The sequence below is a fragment of the Rhincodon typus genome, chromosome 6 (assembly GCF_021869965.1).
Source record: "Rhincodon typus isolate 14 chromosome 6, sRhiTyp1.1, whole genome shotgun sequence".
Taxonomy (NCBI): domain Eukaryota; kingdom Metazoa; phylum Chordata; class Chondrichthyes; order Orectolobiformes; family Rhincodontidae; genus Rhincodon; species Rhincodon typus.
In genome coordinates, this window is record NC_063337.1 from 84,324,912 (window position 1) to 84,345,033 (window position 20,122).

At 38.7% G+C, this 20,122-nt stretch overlaps 1 protein-coding gene across 2 annotated transcripts in view; it reads right to left on the reverse strand.

The window, feature by feature from the left end:
* Nucleotides 1-1,908: 1,908 nt before the first annotated feature.
* pibf1 (progesterone immunomodulatory binding factor 1) overlaps nt 1,909-20,122 on the reverse strand; it is a 109,221-nt gene continuing 91,007 nt past the window's right edge. For both annotated transcript variants that reach the window (XM_048598042.1, XM_048598041.1), the window contains 4 exons: nt 19,871-20,001; nt 14,522-14,606; nt 8,065-8,241; nt 1,909-2,524 (listed from right to left, as the gene is read on the reverse strand). In XM_048598042.1, the coding sequence (XP_048453999.1) occupies nt 2,471-2,524; nt 8,065-8,241; nt 14,522-14,606; nt 19,871-20,001 (447 nt within the window). In that variant the 3' untranslated portion in view covers nt 1,909-2,470. The remainder of the gene's footprint in view (nt 2,525-8,064; nt 8,242-14,521; nt 14,607-19,870; nt 20,002-20,122) is intronic.

Sequence of the window (20,122 nt, forward strand, 5' to 3'; positions counted from 1 at the left end):
CCCAGGTTCAAACCCTGCCATGGCAGATGGTGGAACCTAAATTGAATATAAATCAGGAATTGAGAGTCTAATGATGACCATGAAACCATTTCCAATTGTCAGGAAAAATCCATCTGATTCACTCGTGCCCTTTAAGGAAGGAAACTGCCATCCTTAACCTAGTCTGGCCTACATGTGCAATGTGGTCAAAACTTAACTGACCTCTGTAATTAAGGATGGGCAATAAATGGCTGGCCTAGCCAGTGATGCCCATGTCCCATGAATGAATAATTAAAAAAAAATCTTAAAAACACTCCTGTTTTGATCAAGCTGATGACACTTCTCCTAATAGGTGTGTTATGGTGCTTAACTTACTCTGGTAACACTCCTGTGAGGCAAGTTGGGACATCTTATTACATCAGAGATGCTGTATAAAACTAGAGGCTGTTGTTGAAAAGCAGAAATAATTGAAGGGGAAACAAATTATCGTGAAACTTCTCAAGAACCTGGTTGTAACTTCATTTCACCTGCTGAGACTATCAATGTCACTATGCAGCAATTAATACGGTTTGTACTAAACCAGACAGGACTTAATACGATTTGGCTCAAGTCCAGTTTTAGTTGCAGCTGTGAAATAAACAATCAGACTGTAATGAACAGGATTATTGCAGAATCCAAATAAGAACTTCCATCTTTAATTGAATTAAAAGCACTTCATATTCTTTGTGCTCACAATGTATTCCTATATTGTAAATGATGAACTGTTTTGATGTTACAGATGACTACTTTTGTAAAGGTCAGCTTTGAAATGTAGATAGGTAGGATTACAGCACCCTTGGATGTTCTGAATTTCTTGGCATGAAACCTTAGAATGCACTAGGTTTATGAATGAAATTATGTGCATATGTGAATGCAGCGTACATTCTTGTCTCCATTGGCTATATTGTGCAAAACTGTGCAATTCTGTGGCTGTAGATTGGTATTGGGTCATGATTATCCTGTCAAACATGAAACGCAGGTTGCATTCCATCATGCAAATGTTACCCATTAGTTCAGGCATTATATAATTATAAAGATTCTTAAATACACTGGACATAAAAGACTAAGACTCTTGGAAATGTTAAAATAATTCTGAGCAGTAGTAAGGTAGGCATTATGTTAGAGCAGCAATATGTTGAGCTAAGATAGTGAGATTCAACGTATTACATGACTGAGTTCCTGATCTTAGATGTACTAATGGGTACAAAAGAGGAAAGAGTAGTAATGTCAAGCTGCAGCAGCCCATTTGCTGTGACCGCTTCAGGACAACAGCAGTGCAAAATCCAGGAATGAGGTGCAGTCTGTGTCCTAGGCTGGAGGTAATGTAACACAGTGAGGATGAAAGAAAACAGAAATATCATCAATAATAAAAGACAACATAATAATCTCAAACCTTTGACAATTAAACCTACTGTTTCTACAAAACACCTGATTATATTTTACAGTGGTGTTACTAATAAGGAATGAGTAAAATGAAACAGGCAAAGAAAGCATTGACATAACACCATTTAACCTTTTGAAAACCATGTTATATTGGCAAACTGGTCATTATATCCTCACAAACCTCGCAAACAGAGGTCTTGTGGCATGGTGGGTCATGTCCCTCCCTAAGCAAGATGCTCAGAGTTTGGGTTTGATCTCAGTACTTGAGGCCAAGAAAGATGCTTTGTAACACAACCAAACAGGTTTAGTATCTAACTGCAAAATCTTTCAACACACAACAATGGAAGAGGTTCCTAGTTAGCCATGTGTTGGAAAGAATGTTGGGCCTTTGCTATCAGTATCTATAGCTCCAGACTACAATAAACACAAAAGTGTACATTGTTACAGCAATTCAGATTCCCCGAGTGAAGTGTACTATACCACCATTACCAAAATAGTAAACAGGTATAAAAGAAAATAAAATCTTTATTAACATTTTCTTTTTCAACATGTACAGTACAATATCACAAATATAACACGGTTACCCATTAAAGCAATAAAACAAATTACTGTATATCGATAACACTGACATCTATGCAAACCTATCTTTTCTTTCAGTTGTATGATAAGGTGTATTTACACTGTAAGTTTAGTATTAGTGCAAAGGAGTTAAACATTACACTGGTACTAATCTTGTGCAGTGCAAACTGGGTTTTAAGCCTTGGACTAACTATGAAGTGCAGAAAGATCCCAGACTCCAGGAGGCTCACTCTGTTTTGCACTGGTTCCAGGTCAGGACCGGACTGCAGATTTAGATTGCATTTATAATATCAACACAGCATTAAGGTTTACACTAACAGGTGCAGTGGAAATGCATTCCAAGTGGTTCACCAACAATGGGTTTATAAGTAGAATCGCAGGTGCTGAATTGGAAAAACTGCAACTTCAGTTGTGAGATCAGGTCAATGAAAATGAACAGCATGAGGAATTACAAAATCTAGGAAGGTCCTTTAAACATGCTTCAAAAATATCAAGCATTCTTCTGCTTCAATTTTTTGTACCAAGCAGGACACTCTCTGTTTGTCTGCAAGAGAAAACAACAATTCAAATTAGGAAGAACATAGCATCTGAAAATCATTTTCTGTTAAAGAATCCCTTACAGGGTTTTAAAGAAGCTCTTCCAGAAACACCAATAATGACAACATGAACTGCTAGTTTTGTGGACACCAATGTCATTCTCATATTGCACACTGAATCAGTCATGAGAAGGTCCACAGAAGATGAAGAAGTCACTTACACTTGGACGTATTTGAACAATGAATCTACCATCAATAGGGATAAAACAAAATGTCAAAAGCTCAACAGATGCACAAGTTATTTTATTTTGTTTGACACAAAACTGCGTCACTCAATTATTACATACAGCAGATGCGTCCAAGATCTTGTCTTCATGGACCATACTAGCATGTACCATGACACCCTAGTTATTGGCATTTTGCCATTAATTTGTAGATTTCTCAAATTGCTGATGCCAAGCTTGCATATTCTGATTGAGAATATACGCACTAATGAGGCAACGATAACAAAAACAAAAGCAAAATATTGTGGAAGCTAGGAATCAGAAATAAAAACAAAAAAACCTGTTATTCAGGCAGTCTAAGACCAAATGGAACTAGGGTACAAGTGATGGTTATTTGTTAAGTATGGTCAGTGTTTTGTGATGTTGGAAGTTGAAATGAAATTCTGACTAGGGAAGTCCATGTCTGAACTCTGTTTAGCCAACCTTTAACTTCTGCCTTCACCCCTTCTCTTCCCTCCCACAACAATGATAGACTCCCCCGGTCCTTACTTACCACCTCATCACCTTCCGAATCCAAAAGATTATAAACTGCAACTTCCATCACCTCCAACGAGAAGCCATGACATATTCCCCTCCTTTGTCATTATTCCACAGGAACTCTGTTCCACTTCTCTTCCATTCCCAACATTTCTCAACAACCCATGGCACTTTCTCATGCAATTGCAGAAGGTGTAAAACTTGCCCATTTACCTGCTCCCTCGTCACCATCCAAAGCCCCAGAAATACCTCCAGGTGTAACAGCGATTTACTTGTATTTCATTCAATCTAGTTCACTGTATTCACTGTTCACAGTGTGGTCTCCTCTACATAGGACAGGCAAAACACAGACTGGGTGATTGCTTTGCAGAACACCTATGTTCTGTCCATAAAAATGACCCAGTTACCTGCCACTTCAACAGTCCACCACATTCCCATGCCAACATTTCTGTCTTGGGTCTGCTGCTGTGTTCCAGTGAGCCTAGATGCAAGCACCTCCCGGTCGCGAACCATTTCAACTCCTCCTCCCATTCCTCAGACGACATGTCCATCCTGGGCCTCCTGCAGTGCCACAACGATGCCACCCGAAGGTTGCAGGAACAGCAACTTATATTCTGCTTGGGAACCCTGCTGCCCAATGGTATCAATGTGGATTTCACAAGCTTCAAAATCTCCCCTCCCTCTACCGCATCCCAAAACCAGTCCAGCTCGTCCCCGCCTCCCTAACCTGTTCTTCCTCCCACCTATCCCCTCCTCCCACCTCAAGCCGCACCCCATCTCCTACCAACTAACCTCATCCCGCCCCCTTGACCTGTCCATCCTCCCTGGACTGACCTATCCCCTCCCTAACTCCCCACCTACACTCACCTTTACTGGCCCCATCCCCGCCTCTTCGACCTGTTTGTTTCCTCTCCACCTATCCTCTCCTCTATCCATCTTCTATCCGCCTCCCACTCTCTCCCTATTTATTTCAGAACCCCCTTCCCCTCCCCCTTTTCTGATGAAGGGTCTCGGCCCAAAACGTCAGCCTTTCTGCTCCTTTGATGCTGCTTGGCCTGCTGTGTTCATCCAGCCCTGCACCTTGTTGTCTCAAAGAACAGCATCTTGTTTTCCGCTTGGGGATTTGCAGCCTCTAGGACTCAATATATAACTTTACACTCTGATTCCATCCTTCCCTATTTTTTCACCAACACCCTGTCCAGTTATGTCATGAATTGCTTTTAGCACAGCCAACCCATTTTCACCCACTCTCAGGCCTATTATCACATGACACAGTTTGCTTCCATTCTCTGTTACCCTCAGCTCTCATTATCACATATTCAGCTTCTCCTATGTTCTGGCCTGCCATCCATAATCCGCTTGTTTACCTAGCGCTTTCAAATCTTTCTCTGAGCTCCATTTCCACCTATCTGTTCAACTCTCTCTCCTAACCTTGTCTTCAACATAAATACCAGTTTTTCTGAGCTGTTATCAGTTCTGACTAAGAGTCACCAGACTCAAATGTTAACTTTGCTTACTTCCTACAGATGCTGCCAGACCTGCCGGGTTTTGGCAGCAATTTCTGTTTTTGTTTCAGATCTCAAGCATCTGCTGTTCTTTGTTTTACTTTAACCTCTGACATTTAACAGAGAGCAAAACCTTTTAGGTATGAGACCTTAAATAGATAAAAGATCTGGGACAGGAGGAAGTCAAGTATCTCTCTGGGTATCAATGTAGTAAACATGAGAAATAGGCATGGCAGTAGACTATTTGCGTCATTTCTGCCATTCAAAACAATCACTTCATCTTCCTGCATAACCAGCTATAACCCTTGACTCTGTTGTCAATCAAAAGTTAATCCAACTCAGCCTTGAGTATGTTGGCTGGATGGCTAGTTTGACGTGCAGAATGATGCCAACTGTTCAATTTCTGCACCAACTCTGGTTACCATGAGGATTTTATTTCTCAACCTCTCCCCACACCTGAGCATGCTGACCTTCATGTTAAATCATCACCAGTCTACTCTCACTAATGAGAGATCAGCCCTGTGGTTCACTAAGACTATGGGACTTTATCTCTACCTTATTGAATTACCTAACCTCCGCTGCTCTCTGAAAGAGAATGCTGGACGCTAACAACTCTCAATGAAGAAAGACTGCTCCAATGATACGCCAGAATAGAGCCATCTTTTACAGGTCTCTATTATTATCTCAAAGGTTGAAGATCAGTAATAGTGTAAATCCTAAGATTTGGACTTCAAAAAAACCTGCCTGTCTAGATAGTTCTTGTACCCATGTGCTAGGTGCTGCTATTTTAGGAACCAGTACTTGTTCTTTCCTGTAGCGTGCTGCCTCCCTTCAATAAATAATCTTTGTGAAGCACAACGAGAGAGACTCAGACCCTGCTTAAAATGCGAAACAGAAATTTGGCAGATCATACATATATAAAAATTGACATCAAAATGATACTCACATATGTTTCAGTTTTCATTGCAAGTTTGTTTTCTGAGAAGTTCAATTATGTAAAATTATGCTATACTTTGGCTGCTCATTTATCACAGCTTGAAATCATATTAATTATATAAAAATAAAACCTCCTGGTATGTGATCCATTTCATGTGCTCTAATTATGGGCCCTGTGCCATCTCATTTGCCTTTTTTGAGTTATTCTGTAATATCTGGAGCAGCAGAACTAATTCTAACTGAGATGGTGTCAAAATTGCAACACTCGTAACATAAGCGCTTGCAAAGGATAGAAGCTGATACGACAATGATGACACTCTGCCATAACAGTTTCTCATTGAAATGAAGAATTTCTTGACAGAAGTAATAGGGAATTTCCAGGCATTTCAAACACAAACTCATTGTTCCATTAAAAGTTGTTCCTATTTCTTCCTTCTCTGCATTTTCTTTTGTTAAAAATACACAGCAGTGAAAACCTCAATACGCTACACAGATCTCTGCAAACAGTATTTTTTTTCAAAAATTGAGAATGAGGATTCGTAAAAGCAGGAAAGATAAATAACGTTTTGGAATGAGATCTAAAGCGATTACTGTTGCTAGAATTCTTGAACCCAAGAGGCTGATGATACCAAATTAACAACAATTTCAAGACTGACATCAAGGTTGATGATCAAGGAATACTAGTCAAAGATTAATAATTACAGTGGAGTTGAGAGGATCAGATCAGCTAGCATGTTTGAATAGTTGAACTAGCACAAGGGATTGCTTACTCACGTTCCTGTGCTAAATCTGACTGTAAGAGGTGAGGTGACAGTGACAGTCATAGAGATGTACAGCATGGAAACAGACCCTTCAGTCCAACTCATTGGTGGCAACCAGATATTTTTAATTAATCTAGTGCCATTTGCCAGCATTTGGCCCATATCCCTCTAAACCCTTCCTGTTCATGTACCCAGCCAGATGCCTTTTAAATGTTGTAATTGTACCAGCCTCCACCACTTCCACTGGCAGCTCGTTTCATATACGCACCACTCTCTGCGTGAAAAATGTTCTTTAGGTCCCTTTTAAATCTTCTCCATCTCATCTTAAACCCATGCTATCTAGTTTTAGATTCCCCTACCCTGGGGAAAAGACCTTGGCTGTTCACTATATCCATGTTCTGTACAGCCACAACACGACCTCCCATCTCCTTTACTCAATGCACTGACAGTCCTCGATGTCGAGGCCACATTTAGCTGAGTGTGGCATCAAGGAACCCTAGCAAAACTGGAATCAATGGATATATGGGGGCAAATTCACCGCTGGTTGAGTCATAGCCAATACATAGGAAGATGGTTGCGGTTGTTGGAGATCAGTCATCTCAGCTTCAGGATATCTCTGCAGGACTCCTCAGGGTCATGTCTTAGGCCCAACCACCTTCATCAATAACCTTCTATTGGTCAGAAGTGGGAACACTCACCAATGATTGCACAATCATTTGTGAGTCCTCAGATACTGAAGCAGCCCATGTTCAGATGCAACAAGATCTGGACAATATCCAGACTTGGGCTAACAAGTGGTGAGTAACATTCACGCCACTCAAATGCCAGGCAATGACCATCCCCAGTAAGAAACAATCTAACCAACACCTTTGGCCTTCAATGGTGTTACCATCACTGAACACCCACTTAGAAAATACTGGCATTTACCATTGACCAGAAAATCAACAGGACTCTGTGGTGAGTAACTCACCTCCTGACTCCCCAAAGCCTGTCCACATTGACAAGGCACAGGAGAGAAATGTGATGGAATACTCTCCACTTGCTCAGAGGAGTGCAGCTCCAACAACACTCAAAAAGCTTGACACCATCCAGGACAAAGCAATCTCCCTGATTGGCACTACATCCACAGGCATCCACTCCCTCCACCGCCAACGCTCAGTGGCAGCAGTGTATACTATCTACAGGATGCACTGCAGAAATTCACCAAAGATCATTAGACAGTACCTTCCAAACCCACAACCATTTCCATCTAGAAGGACAAGGGCAGCAGACACATGGAAACACAAACAATACAAAGTTCCTCTCTAAGTCACTCACCATCCTGACTTAAAAATACATTGCTGTTCCTACAATGTCGTTAGGCCAAACTCCTGGAATTGTCTTCCTAAGGAGATTGTGGATCAACCTACAGCACATAGATTGCAGCATTTAAAGAAGCGCGCCACCACTTTCTCAAGGGCAACTTGGGGCGGTCAATAAATGTTGGTCAACAAATGATGTCCATGTTCCACGAATGAATTGAAAAAAAGAGCTGATGAAAAAAAAACTAGTACTTTCTTTGCTTCAGAGAAAAAAGATAACTTACAAAAATAGTTGGTTTTGGTTTGTAGACATTTTCATCCTCATGTGGGGGCAAGCTCAGAGACAATTTTGTTGCTTGGGCAATAGGATTACTTTTGACTTCATCACAAGAAACTGGTAAGCCATCACCATGCTGCTTGTTATGCAAATTTATCAGAACTTGCTTCATTACTGCCAATTCCTGAAAGATATAAACATAGCTAATATTAAACCAAGTAACCAACACAGACAAGCAACACAGCCACAAAACGCTCTGCTCTCTCTCCAATCTTGCTGATAATTTACCCTTGTTTTGATTTAACAATTAAACAAATTGACAGGTTCATTTTAATAACTGATCTAACATTCAAAAACAGACATTTCAAGGCCAACCTATAATCAAGTGTGACAATCTTTAACCTGTAAATGGAAACAGCAAGGAAAATGTCTATTTTCAGTAAAATGTCCATGGGCATTTTAGAATGGCACAATCAAGATGCCTACGCCCCATGAATAAATTAAAAAAAGGCTGTAAATTCATATTTTATTTGCCAGCTCAAAGAAGACATTAAAAGAATAAGAGACTTTGCTCTGGCATAATGAATACAGATGTTTGGTTTTTTCCACACTTGGGGTGAAGTATATGAGGGGATTTAATGCATTGAATGTACTTTCATTGGTATTTTTATGTAGTGAAGCTTGTGACATTTAGAACTGGACTTCCTTATAGGTCAACCTACAGCACATGGACTGCAGGTCACCACCACCTTCTCGGCGCAACTATGGATGGGCAATAAATGCTGGCCCAGTCAGTGCTGCACATGTCCCATGAGTAATTTTTTTTTTAAATGCTAAAATTCTTTTTCAGAGAGTTTGGAAATGACTTTGGAGGACTTGAATCCCTCACAATTGATCACTTATCTGAACTAATGACTGGTCCATGTGACCTGGCAATCCTTGACACAAAAGCAGTACCAACAGGAAGGAAGTTAAGATACAGGTGCAGTATGCCCAGACATGAAGGAGAGATTTATACACAAAAACTACAAACAGAGGAACCAGAGGGTGAAGGTACAGATGAAGACAATAAAAGAAAACAGGCTGAGCATAAAGAAGAACACAACAAAATCTTATGAGAAGTAATGAATTTTGCTCAAGAAGAGGCCTGTTTATCAGGCAGAATTTAGAGATATTATGAGCTGCCAATAAAGGTCTAAAAGTTAAAGATCTGAGTGAATTGCTCAGAGATACTGAAAAGCTTGGTATTAACCCAGAAATGGCCAAACATCAATTGGGATGTTATAGTTTGATTAGTTGAAAAGGAACTCTGGAATGCTCAGTCATCAGTGGGGCAGAAGGTTAGTAGAATTGTATCTTGCTGATCTAAGTCGTAGCTGTGAAACTTGAAGGCAAAAGCTGTTGTCAGAGAATATTTTGAACTCTGAAGTACCTCATGTATAAAAGGAACAGCAAATTGTGGAACTGTGTAGCTAGCTGCAACATTTGTGTGGGAACAATACAAATGTTTATGACTGCATAATACAAATCATTACAGCACTGACAAATTAATGTGCAATTTATGTATCTATTTAAAGTATCAACTGCCTCTTAATTCACATGTAATTTGCACTATTTCTGATTTGATTTGGAATCCTGTTGACAATTTCTTTACTTGGGAGTAACAGTAAATTTGGTTTTCTTGGTTTATGGTTCTTCCACAAGGATAGCAATGTGGATCACTTCAATGAAGTACTCAACTTGTAAAATTAATTCAGGAACAAGCTTTCCAAGAATTACTTTAAAATGACAACTAAGTACTTTAAATGAATTCTCACCTAACAGTACCATATGCTCCTTTTTTATGGGTGTACTGTACATGCAGTGTTATAAGTTAATGAGTGGAAATTTAAAATTTGATGTTCACCATGTCATTAAGCCATTAACCATGTCATTGCTTAGTTTTGTTTCTGAAGTGCATCAAGAAGTAACATTAGAACATTAAATAAGTGAGTAAAATGTGTAGGGAGTATCAAAAGTCTAGATAGGGGCCTCATCCCCATTTCCCACCTGAGGAAAGATCGATGAAGAGGAAGATCCAAGCTAAATGTGCATTTGAAAAGCTCAGATTCTATTTTTAAGGAGCAAAATAAGGCAAGGATTTTCTTTGTTTTCATACCTATTTAATATACTGCCTCCTTTACATTTAGTATTTATGGTATTCATATTGGGTTTCTTTTGGGGAAAAAAGAAACGTAGGCCTGGATCTTCTGAGAAGCAGCAAACATTGTAGGATTTCTGTTCTGTACGAACTTTGAGATCACGCTCTTCCAGATTTCTTGCTGGGCTTTCCAACCTGGCCTCCTCAGAAACATAGAGCACAGTGTCCCTGGGTCAATTCCATCAGGTCTCAGCACAGTTGGGGAAAACAAACCTTCACCTCTTTTATGGCACTAGCTGTCATTAAGGTAAGTTTGAATGTACAGAGTGAATTAGTGAATGATGAATGAGTGAATGGGTAGGGTGAGTAAAGTAACTGGGTGAGAATTGCAGGTGGGTTAAAGTGGTAATCCCGTCAGGTCAAGGGCTAGTCAGACAGTTGGTATTAGCACGGTCAGTAATGATAGTTGGGTTGGTCAGTATGTAGGTGGGGTTAGTTGGAGAGTCAGGGCCAAAGGTGCGGTGGGGGGAGTGAGTGAAACGGGGTCAGTTCTGCACTTAGCTCTGTACATTATTGCAGTTAGACTAAATTTTAATTTGTTTAAAATTCCTGAGTAACTATCCAGATAAGTACAGCAGAACTGTCTTGCCTTCCACTCAAGTTTAGAGCAGGGAGCGGAGGAACTGCCCATCATAACTTAAAACTTTCAGGACAATTCCCCATGGAGGTGGGTCATATGTGTGGTCTCTGATAATCCACAGACTGGAAGATCTAGGCCAATATTTAGGTTTACTGCAGGGATATTGAACATTTCATTACTTCACTTTCAGCAGCATTTATTCATTAAATGTTGATTAAAATGCTATTGGTTTTTTTACATGAAAATAGATTTAATTGACAACTAAAATATTAAGTTTATGCAAAATAGCTTAAAAAGGGTTTAAGGACAGCAAAGTAGGAATTGGTATACCAGTGTCTTAATCACTTACGTAAGTGACCAGGCATTTGGTGGTTCGTATATTAAAAAAAACTGTCAGTGTACTGCAGCTGTCCTGGAAGGCAGCACAGTTAAAGTCAACTTGCTGGTATAGATGAGACCAGCACAGTATGCAAAATTATTCCAATGGAATTCACAGGGGCTGTTTTAAGTATAAAAGGTAGACAAGTTGTGATCTAAACCATATACTCTTACATTGAATAACTGAATGATGAAAGTAGTACAAATTAATCTGATTTGAGCACAAGATTGAAGATTTATGCTCCAGGCATGAGGACAGTTTACAAAAGCAACTCACAATTTCAATATTTGGTAGATTGTAAGGTAAAAATAGCAAGAAAGATTTTGTTGCCAAACACTTCTGTTATGCAGCTTGGGCCCTTTGCCAATTATCGTGCCAGCTGAACCTCATTAATAGACATCTGGAGATACGTCGGGCCAACAATTCTACAAACAGCTTTAAGTGACACAAACAGGTTGTCTTCTTCAAATTTTCTCCAATGGATTTCACTAGTGTGTTCATTATAAAGTGAGATTCCTTTTCAAAAGGTATAAGGATACATGCATATTTATTGTTACACCATGTGTGATTAATGCACCAACACCACCAACTCCAAACATAATCCTATCCCTTTCAGAATAACTAATATAGCCCTGAATATTTGCTGTATTTTATACCAACAGCAATGACTGCGTTAGTGATCTAAGGACTATAGTATAGAGATGATGGTTTTCAAATTATTACACTGCAATTGAAAGACACCTGATATTAAAAACCAAATCTCCATATGTTGATACAATTTTTAGTATTTATTAAATAGAACCATATTATTTCTTTATTACTAAATACCACAGATTTAAGTTCATCACATCAAATTGATACATGCAGAAGCAACATAAAAATTGATTTGTAAAATGCATTGTTGCAAACAACATATAAGATTTGACAGTTATACTTGTTTGTGCCGGGAAGACTGGTATGTTTACATAATACTTTGTCTGAAGAGAAATTACCTAAATATTATTTTCAATGACCAAATTTCATTATCAATGCTTTATTCCTTTACAATTAATTTGAACACTGAATTAGTTTTTCCTGAAATAGTAAACTGTTGATCTTTGAATGTGAGTTCAACTCCCACTGTGGCAGCTTGAGAATTTGAATTTAGTTTTTAAAAATCTCTAAGTAAAATTGCCATAAAGCTGTTGCACTGATATAAAAACCCAGCAGGGTCAGTATCATATTTCAAGAGAGTATAAGTGGATATTGTCTGTCCAGTATTCTAAGAGATATTTGGTAAGTTTCACAGAAAAGTAGTTTGCAAAAATCAAAGTACAAAGAATTGGAGGCAACCTTATGATAGAAGTAGGAAAGGAGTTGAGAGATAGAAAACAGGCACTAGAGTTAAAGCATACACTTTTAGTTAGGAGGGACATGCAACAAGCTGCAGCTTTTGACAATATTCATCAATGAATTGGCTGGAAGAAGGGTCTTTCGACATAGAAGTAGTGCCCCTAACTCTGGACCAAGAGGTCCGGGTTCAAGTCTCTCCTGCTTCAGGAGTGTAATAATATCTGTGAACAGGTTGAATAGGAAATATCTGGATCAAGGAATACAGAGTTGTAAGCCATGTTTTGATGACACTAATTTGAGACGTGGATTAAGTGTTGAAGATGAGAGGAGGATGTTATAAAGGGTCAGATTTGTTGAGTGGGCACAGCTGTGACAAATGGAGTTTATTTGGGCAAATTGGTGGTCATCCATTCTGGACCCAAGAAAAACAGAATGCATATTTTCCAAATAGTGAGAAACAAGGACCAAATAGATCTGAGTGTCCATGTAAATAAACCACTAAAATTTAGTGTGGACATCTAACTTCGGGGTAAGGATAGAATGGTCCACTCCTGTTTCACATTCTAGTCCAGGCTATCCCAATCTGCGGGTCATCCATGCTGTATGGCTCTATGAGCTCCAAAGCAGCAGTGGCTACCATGGAGGACTGACTGAGGGTTAAAAGCTATGCAGCCCCTTTAAATTGTCTAAATATTTTTAAAACTGGGCGTGGCATAATCTGCTGAATCTAGGCAGGTGAATACTATTTTGCAAAACCTCGAGAAGTAGGTGCTCAATTGTCTTTAAAACTCTGAGAATGAAACAGCTCCCTCTCCACTCTCACAGTTCTTCCCTCAGCAACATCACTGCAACTCTCTCAGCTCACCGCCTACCGTTCATCGCCCCTAATCATCCCGCATGATTAATGTGGAGCATCAAAATGTGGTCCCGACAGGAATACATTTGGGAAGCACAGTTCAATTCTACACAGAATTAGAGGTATTGTATTTTTATTTACGTTCTTCAAAAACATGACGAATGCACAACATTAGCCAATACAAACGGATTCAAATTTAAATCTTAAAAATGAAAGTGTATTATTCTAACTACATTGCCATCAATATGCAGGCTGTTATTTTTCTTACTGTACTTCTTCAGTATAAGAGGAACATAAATGATTTGAAGAATCTCCCAGTAATTAAAAATATAATTTATAGGTATCTTGGTATAAAAGATTTGGATCATGCTTATACTATTTATAAATTCCAGTGTATCAAAGACAAATTTCAAAAGCTTTGAATATGTTTTTATTGGGTATGTGGGTAGAATATTCTTTATTGACTGTTTCTATAAAGTCATTTTCAATGAAGATTATAAATTAATTATCAAACCTGTCACAGTAGCACTATTTTGGGCCTGTCAAACTGTTGGAAGTAAATATGTTTAACTGATGTTAGAATGTATTTCAATTGTGCCCGCAATGGCTAAATTTGCAGCTGTGCATATTACATGTTAAATGAAGGTATTGCATTTTGCAATGACAATAAAAGGTTTTAATAGGAATGGCACTTCCAGATATCCTGTACATAACCCTAACATCCAATGTGTTAACAAAGTAAATCTCACTAATCTTCCACATCAGGAATGTATTTAAAAGATAATCCTGTCACTGCCTATTGTTCTTCCAAAAGCACAAATAACCATTTGTTCATGATCATTTCTCATTAGAGCTCCATTTCTTTGTTCAATCAACTATAATTATATAATTAGCCCAAGTGAACATTAACTCGCTAAGTTTTCATGTTTTTTATGGGCTGGCTATCTGTTGTACCAGCAGCTTGCAAACCATTGTAACTCAGCATTTTCCATCATGAAATTAACTCATTTCAAACTTTCATTCCATTCAAACTTAGAAACAGCTTAAAAGAAACTGCCTTTCCTATTTCTCTTGTCTTTATTTCGTGCCAACTGCAAGATAATTTGAAAACAAATACCTCTCTCTGATTCAAGAGTTTCTCTAGATCTGCTGCCATTCGGTTTTTCATGCGAAGTAAAGCAGCTTTTTCTTTATTTGATTGACTGAAAAAAAGCAGGTACATCTTTTAGCATAATAAGGACCATGTGTTTTATTTAGTAAAGGCTTTTTCCCACTTGGGGTACTTGAGTTGAATAAACAGTAACTTCACACAGTATTTACAAACTTAATATAACTTTTAAGATTAATGCAGGATTACTGACTTAAAATAAAATATTCATAAAGCTTATTTTGATGAAAAAGAAGCAACTGCAAAAGGACAATTATATAATTGAAAAAGTGACATACCAGGTCAGCTGAAAAGCAGTGTTTGGAGGTTAGGTTTAATTATATACACAAATATGGCTAAGTTGATATCAAACATAACTAAATTACTTAGGGACAAGTAGCTACTGCTATGTTCAGCGGAGCCAATTTCTAGTAACAGCATTTAATAAGTCATGTCTGTGCCTGTATTGCAGTCAGAATGGTGACAGAAACAACTATATATTTTTACGGTGAAGGATGCTATTCACTATTTGTCACCCGCTATGTGCCACCAACACTTGGCATCTGCTGTTTGTTTAGCAATTGGTCAAACTCTCACCTTGAAGCACAGGAGGAAATCCAGATTCTCTGGCAGTAATGAGAAGCATCAGTCATATTTACTGGTTTCAGAGCTTTCAGGCTGTTGTTCAGAGGTAGTAGGTTTCTACGTTCACACTTAAGACTAACTTGGTTGTCCACAGAAGTTTGCTCTCTGCTCATATCTTAGCAGGGTTGGGAATAGGAAGTAAGTTCCATCATCAGCATTGGCACCTGTCAAGCAAAGACCTGGGAGAAGGGACTAAGAGGAAGAGACTCGTGCCCATGATATCACCATCTCTGCATCTGTTTAAAGAGCAATTGCTTTGTGCTTCCTTCCTGGCAATATCTCCAAGTGTTCTTGGGTATGTAAAGTGGCCGCTGTACCATAATATTCCACTGTAGTTTTAATAGGAATAATTGGCACAAGAGCACAAAGGCATGGAAACATCATGCCAAGTTGGTAAAGGGTCTTCTACTGGAGTCCACCTGGAAATGTGCATCTCACTCTTGCATTTCCACGCTATTTTGTGTTTTGAATTAGCTCAGTGCGTTTAACAGTTCAGAAGAAGCTCTTAAGATCTGCCAACAATTTAGGTCCACATTTGTGCTGTTTTTCCATTGAGTTATGTTGGAGGAGTGCACTGTTACTCTATTCCCAATACTCCATGGGTCACAACATAAAATAAAACTACTTTATTTTAGTTATCAAGATGACCAATTAAATATCATATCCATATCAGGGTTTTAAACAAGATCTAACAACCAGGTTTCTTAAATATATTTATCGCTTTATCATCAAAATAAAATTTATTTAATGACGATGCATTAATTAGTTAATATATTACATATTTAATAAACTCTTGTTTAAAAAAAATCTGTCCACAGTGACATCTGAATGAACTTCTTGAAAGAAACCACTCCAGCTATTTCCACAAAGCTTGGAAATAAATCATTTTTTCTGAAATCCTTCTAAACTTAAGAGCTCTAAACAATATCAAATATGAAGCATCTTTGTAGCACTGAGTAAGGCCTGAAGAAAGTGCAAAAATGCAGCATGGGAAGTTTTGGTTTCTCTGCAAGTTTTCATGGTAATAGTACAAGCTGGTGATCATGGAGACAGAATAGCTGGGACTAGATAACAATCCAATGATGGTGAGAGAAAGGTAAGATTGACGGCAACAGACAAGTGAGGAACTTCTGCAAAAAACATCTTTTCAGGGGACCTATTCAGCAACATGATTTCAAATATATCTGATTTCAAATCCTGTCTAAGACAAATTGGCAACTGATGTCAAAACAGGGAATAATTCTGTCAGGTGATGCACATTGGTGCTGCCAAAATAAACTGTTCCTAAGGATGGTTATCCTCACACTTATTGCCTGGCTTTTTGAGAATGGTTCACAAATATCCAAAATGTTAGAACTGTCAGAGGCTGTGTCAGCACCGGAGATACGTTATTCCGCAGGCTACAAAAGTTTGTGTTACACAAATTTAGGAATGCTTTGTTAATTGTAAACAATAAATCCAGTCCAAAACGATCTAAATCATGGTTAGTACTGCTGAAAACTTTTTAAAAAACTTAATTCAGGCTTATAATTTATTCGCCACCTCAAGTTCCAACACCAGATCATTATCTGTTTTTATGTTGCATTATAGACACATACTTTAAATGAACTCAAAATTATTACTGATGATTTGTAGATTTTCTGACTGAGGCTTGGTGACAGTCCTGGCAACCAAATTCCAGTTTAAGTTCAAGTTCAACTAAAGTTCAATCTTAACAAAACAGATTAAAAGCTGAACTAAGATTCAGATATATCTGCAAGATACAAAGGGAAGTTACTGTTTCATAAGATATAACTGTTCGAAAGTGCAAGACGTGGCATAACAGCTACTAAGAGGGACTCTTTCTATCACCACTTGAGTTGCACGACTTGATCAATGAGCAAGAGGACTTGGATATGGTAAGTCTGAAGGGGCTAAGGCAAAGCTAGCAAATATACACTAACTAGGTCCTCAAAAAAATTGACAATCAATGCAAAATGCTGACTTTTGGTGTATGTGCAAGAAGGGCTCGAATTTGAAATCCAGTAAGGTGACCTTAAATGATATCAGCCATGGCAATGTTTATTGGGTAGACAAGGTATGCAAAAGCTTTTGTAGGAAATCCTCAAAGCCTATCCATCATCTACAAGGCACAAGTCAGGAGTGTGATGGAACACTCTCCACTTGTCTGGAATGAGTGCAGCCCACAACACTCAAGAAGCTTGACACCATTCAGGACAAAGCAGCCCACTTGATTGGCTTGCCAGGATATTTGGACCTAGGGACAAGCACCTATCTCTCACTGTGGATGAGGATGCACCTCAGGATTTTTCACTTGCTCTCTCATCATGTATTCACTTTGTGCTTATTCGTACGCTCACAACATCTCTGCTTTCTCTTATCTGGACTGTCTTTTTGTGCTTTGCCCCCTCAGCCAGAGGCTAAATGCTGACAGTACCTCTGTCTTGCCTTGCTATTTAGCACAGACAGAAAGCCAAGTAGCTTGTAATGGTCATCAGTCTTGGGGTTAGACATGTTTCTCCTGTGGAAATGTTTTTGTACGGCACCATGCTCTGTCAATGCCATACCTGCACCATATGCCAGCAATGTTCACAGCCGGCACACTGTATGTGTATCAACCAAATGGCCATGCTTCAAAATATAAGGGGTGTATTCATCAGACAGGTCACAATTAGTGAAAGGCAGGGGCTTAGTCATGCCACTTGGGGTGTTCAGGGTCAGGGGTTCTGCCCTTTTATAGTCTTCTTTGCGAATGTGCACTTGTATTTGTATAGAAATATCAGCTGTGCCACCTATGTTCACTGAGAAATGTTTCTTTTTGTTTCCCATCCCACTAGGTATACGATGAAGGGCAACCTCTGGCTGACGATACTTGACCACTGCTGGGCTTTAAACAGCGCCAGCATTGGGAATCACATGCAGTCTTGGCAGTGGTGAGTATTACTGCCTTTGGCAAGACAAAAGATAATATGAAGGAAGTGTCATGGAGGCACAATGCATAAGTATTGAGTTGAGTTGCAGAAAATGAGAAAACATGCTAGGGCTCATGGAGAAAAGCCCTCCATGAAACTATTAAATTGTCTTTTAGGTAATTCCTGGGGAAAAGTGTTCTGCCCTATACTCCATTCCTTTATAGTCACTGGGTCAAAATCCTGGGACCCCTTCCTAATTACACTGTATCTATGCCTCAAAAAGAATAATAGAACGATGTTAACTGCAAAGTTTGCCATCATATTTTCTGAAGAATGACATAAACAGGGCAATGCAAGTCTTGAAAGACATTCAAGAGGATCAAACAGCGAAATACTCAGACAAAGAATAAATCTTTAGCTCAAACAAACAAAATGGCTTTTCTAATGTGGTTGTGGATCTCAGGAATAGCAATCTATAGTTCGTAGTTTGGCGTACATTGTATAGCAATAATTTGGCTCTAGTGATTGGCGAAGTACAACAGAAACAGCTGTATCAGGATGCAGAAGTTATGTTGCAGCCATGCTAAACTCTGGTTAGACCGCACTTGGCATACTGATGTGGGCAGTAGCTACACATTAGGAAGGATATATTGGCCTTGACGGAGTACAGCATAGGTTTGCAAGAATAGTACCTAGACTTCAGGGGTTAAGTTATGAGGAGAGATTATGCGAATGAAGTCTGATTTCTCTCAAATTTAGAAGGTTACGGGGTCATCTAATCAAAGTCTTCAAGATAGCATGAAAAAACGGGGCAGATAAGGATAAACTATTTCCACTGGTTTGAGATTCTGGAACTGGGGGCATATTTTAAAAATCAGGACAAGATCATTCAGCAGCGATATTTGGAAGCACTTCTACACATAAAGGATGATAGAGATTTTGAATTCTCTTCTACAGATGGCCACTGACACCAGATTAGTTGCCAACTTTAAATATGAGACAGATAAATTTTTGTTAAGCAAAAGTGTTTTGGAAGATTTGCCAAAGCTAGGTGCATGAAGTTAGGTTACAGATCAGCCATGATCTCATTTAATGGTGGAACAAGTTTGAGAGTCTGATTGGTGCTCCTCTTAGAGAATTCCTGTGCATTTCACCAAAGTAATTTAGTTTGTGCCATGAGCTGCACGTTTTACTCAGTTTGAATTACTGTAAATCAGAGTAATCAGACAGAAGTAAATCAGAGAGAATTCCAACAAGGCCCATGGATATTAAAAGTTAAAATTAGTTTACATTTTTCCAAGCATTCTAATGTTTATAACGCAGAAACCAGCCATTTGTCCCTGGAGACACATGCAAAGGTTTCTGCTCCATCCACATCCTACTTTAACTAGCCCCATCAATTTATCGTTCTATTCGTTTGTTTCCCATATGTTTACCTACCTTCATCTTGAATTCATCTATAATGTTTATCCCAACTGTATGATAGCAAGCTCCACATTCTAGCCAATCCTTGGGTAAAGGAGTTTCTGCTAAATTCGCTATTGCATTTATTAGTGATCTTACATATGACCTCTAGTTTTGTTCTTGCCTGCGAGTGGAAATATCACCTTCATGTATATTCTATCAAACAGTTTAATAGATTTAAAGACCTCCAACACATTGTCCTTAGAACTTCTAATTTCTGGAGGAAAAGAGAGACCAGCTTGTCTTATCTTTTCTGATAAATATAACTACAGTTAAGCTAATTGTTGTTGATATTTACCAGATTTCATTCTCCAGTTGTGAAAGCTTTTCTTTGTATGTCTGAATCTGAGCGTCTCTCTGGCGTACTGTCTCAATAAGATAGCTGTAAGGTTGCTGTGCTTGATTAAGTAAGGCATTGGCATTTGCAAGCTGGAGAAACAAGAGAAATACTTTGTTGATAATCACTAACAATCTTATTGTGTAACACTGTTAAAACATTCACAAAATCAATCACTAATTGTGCAACAGCCCTGAACGTAAACTTGAAATA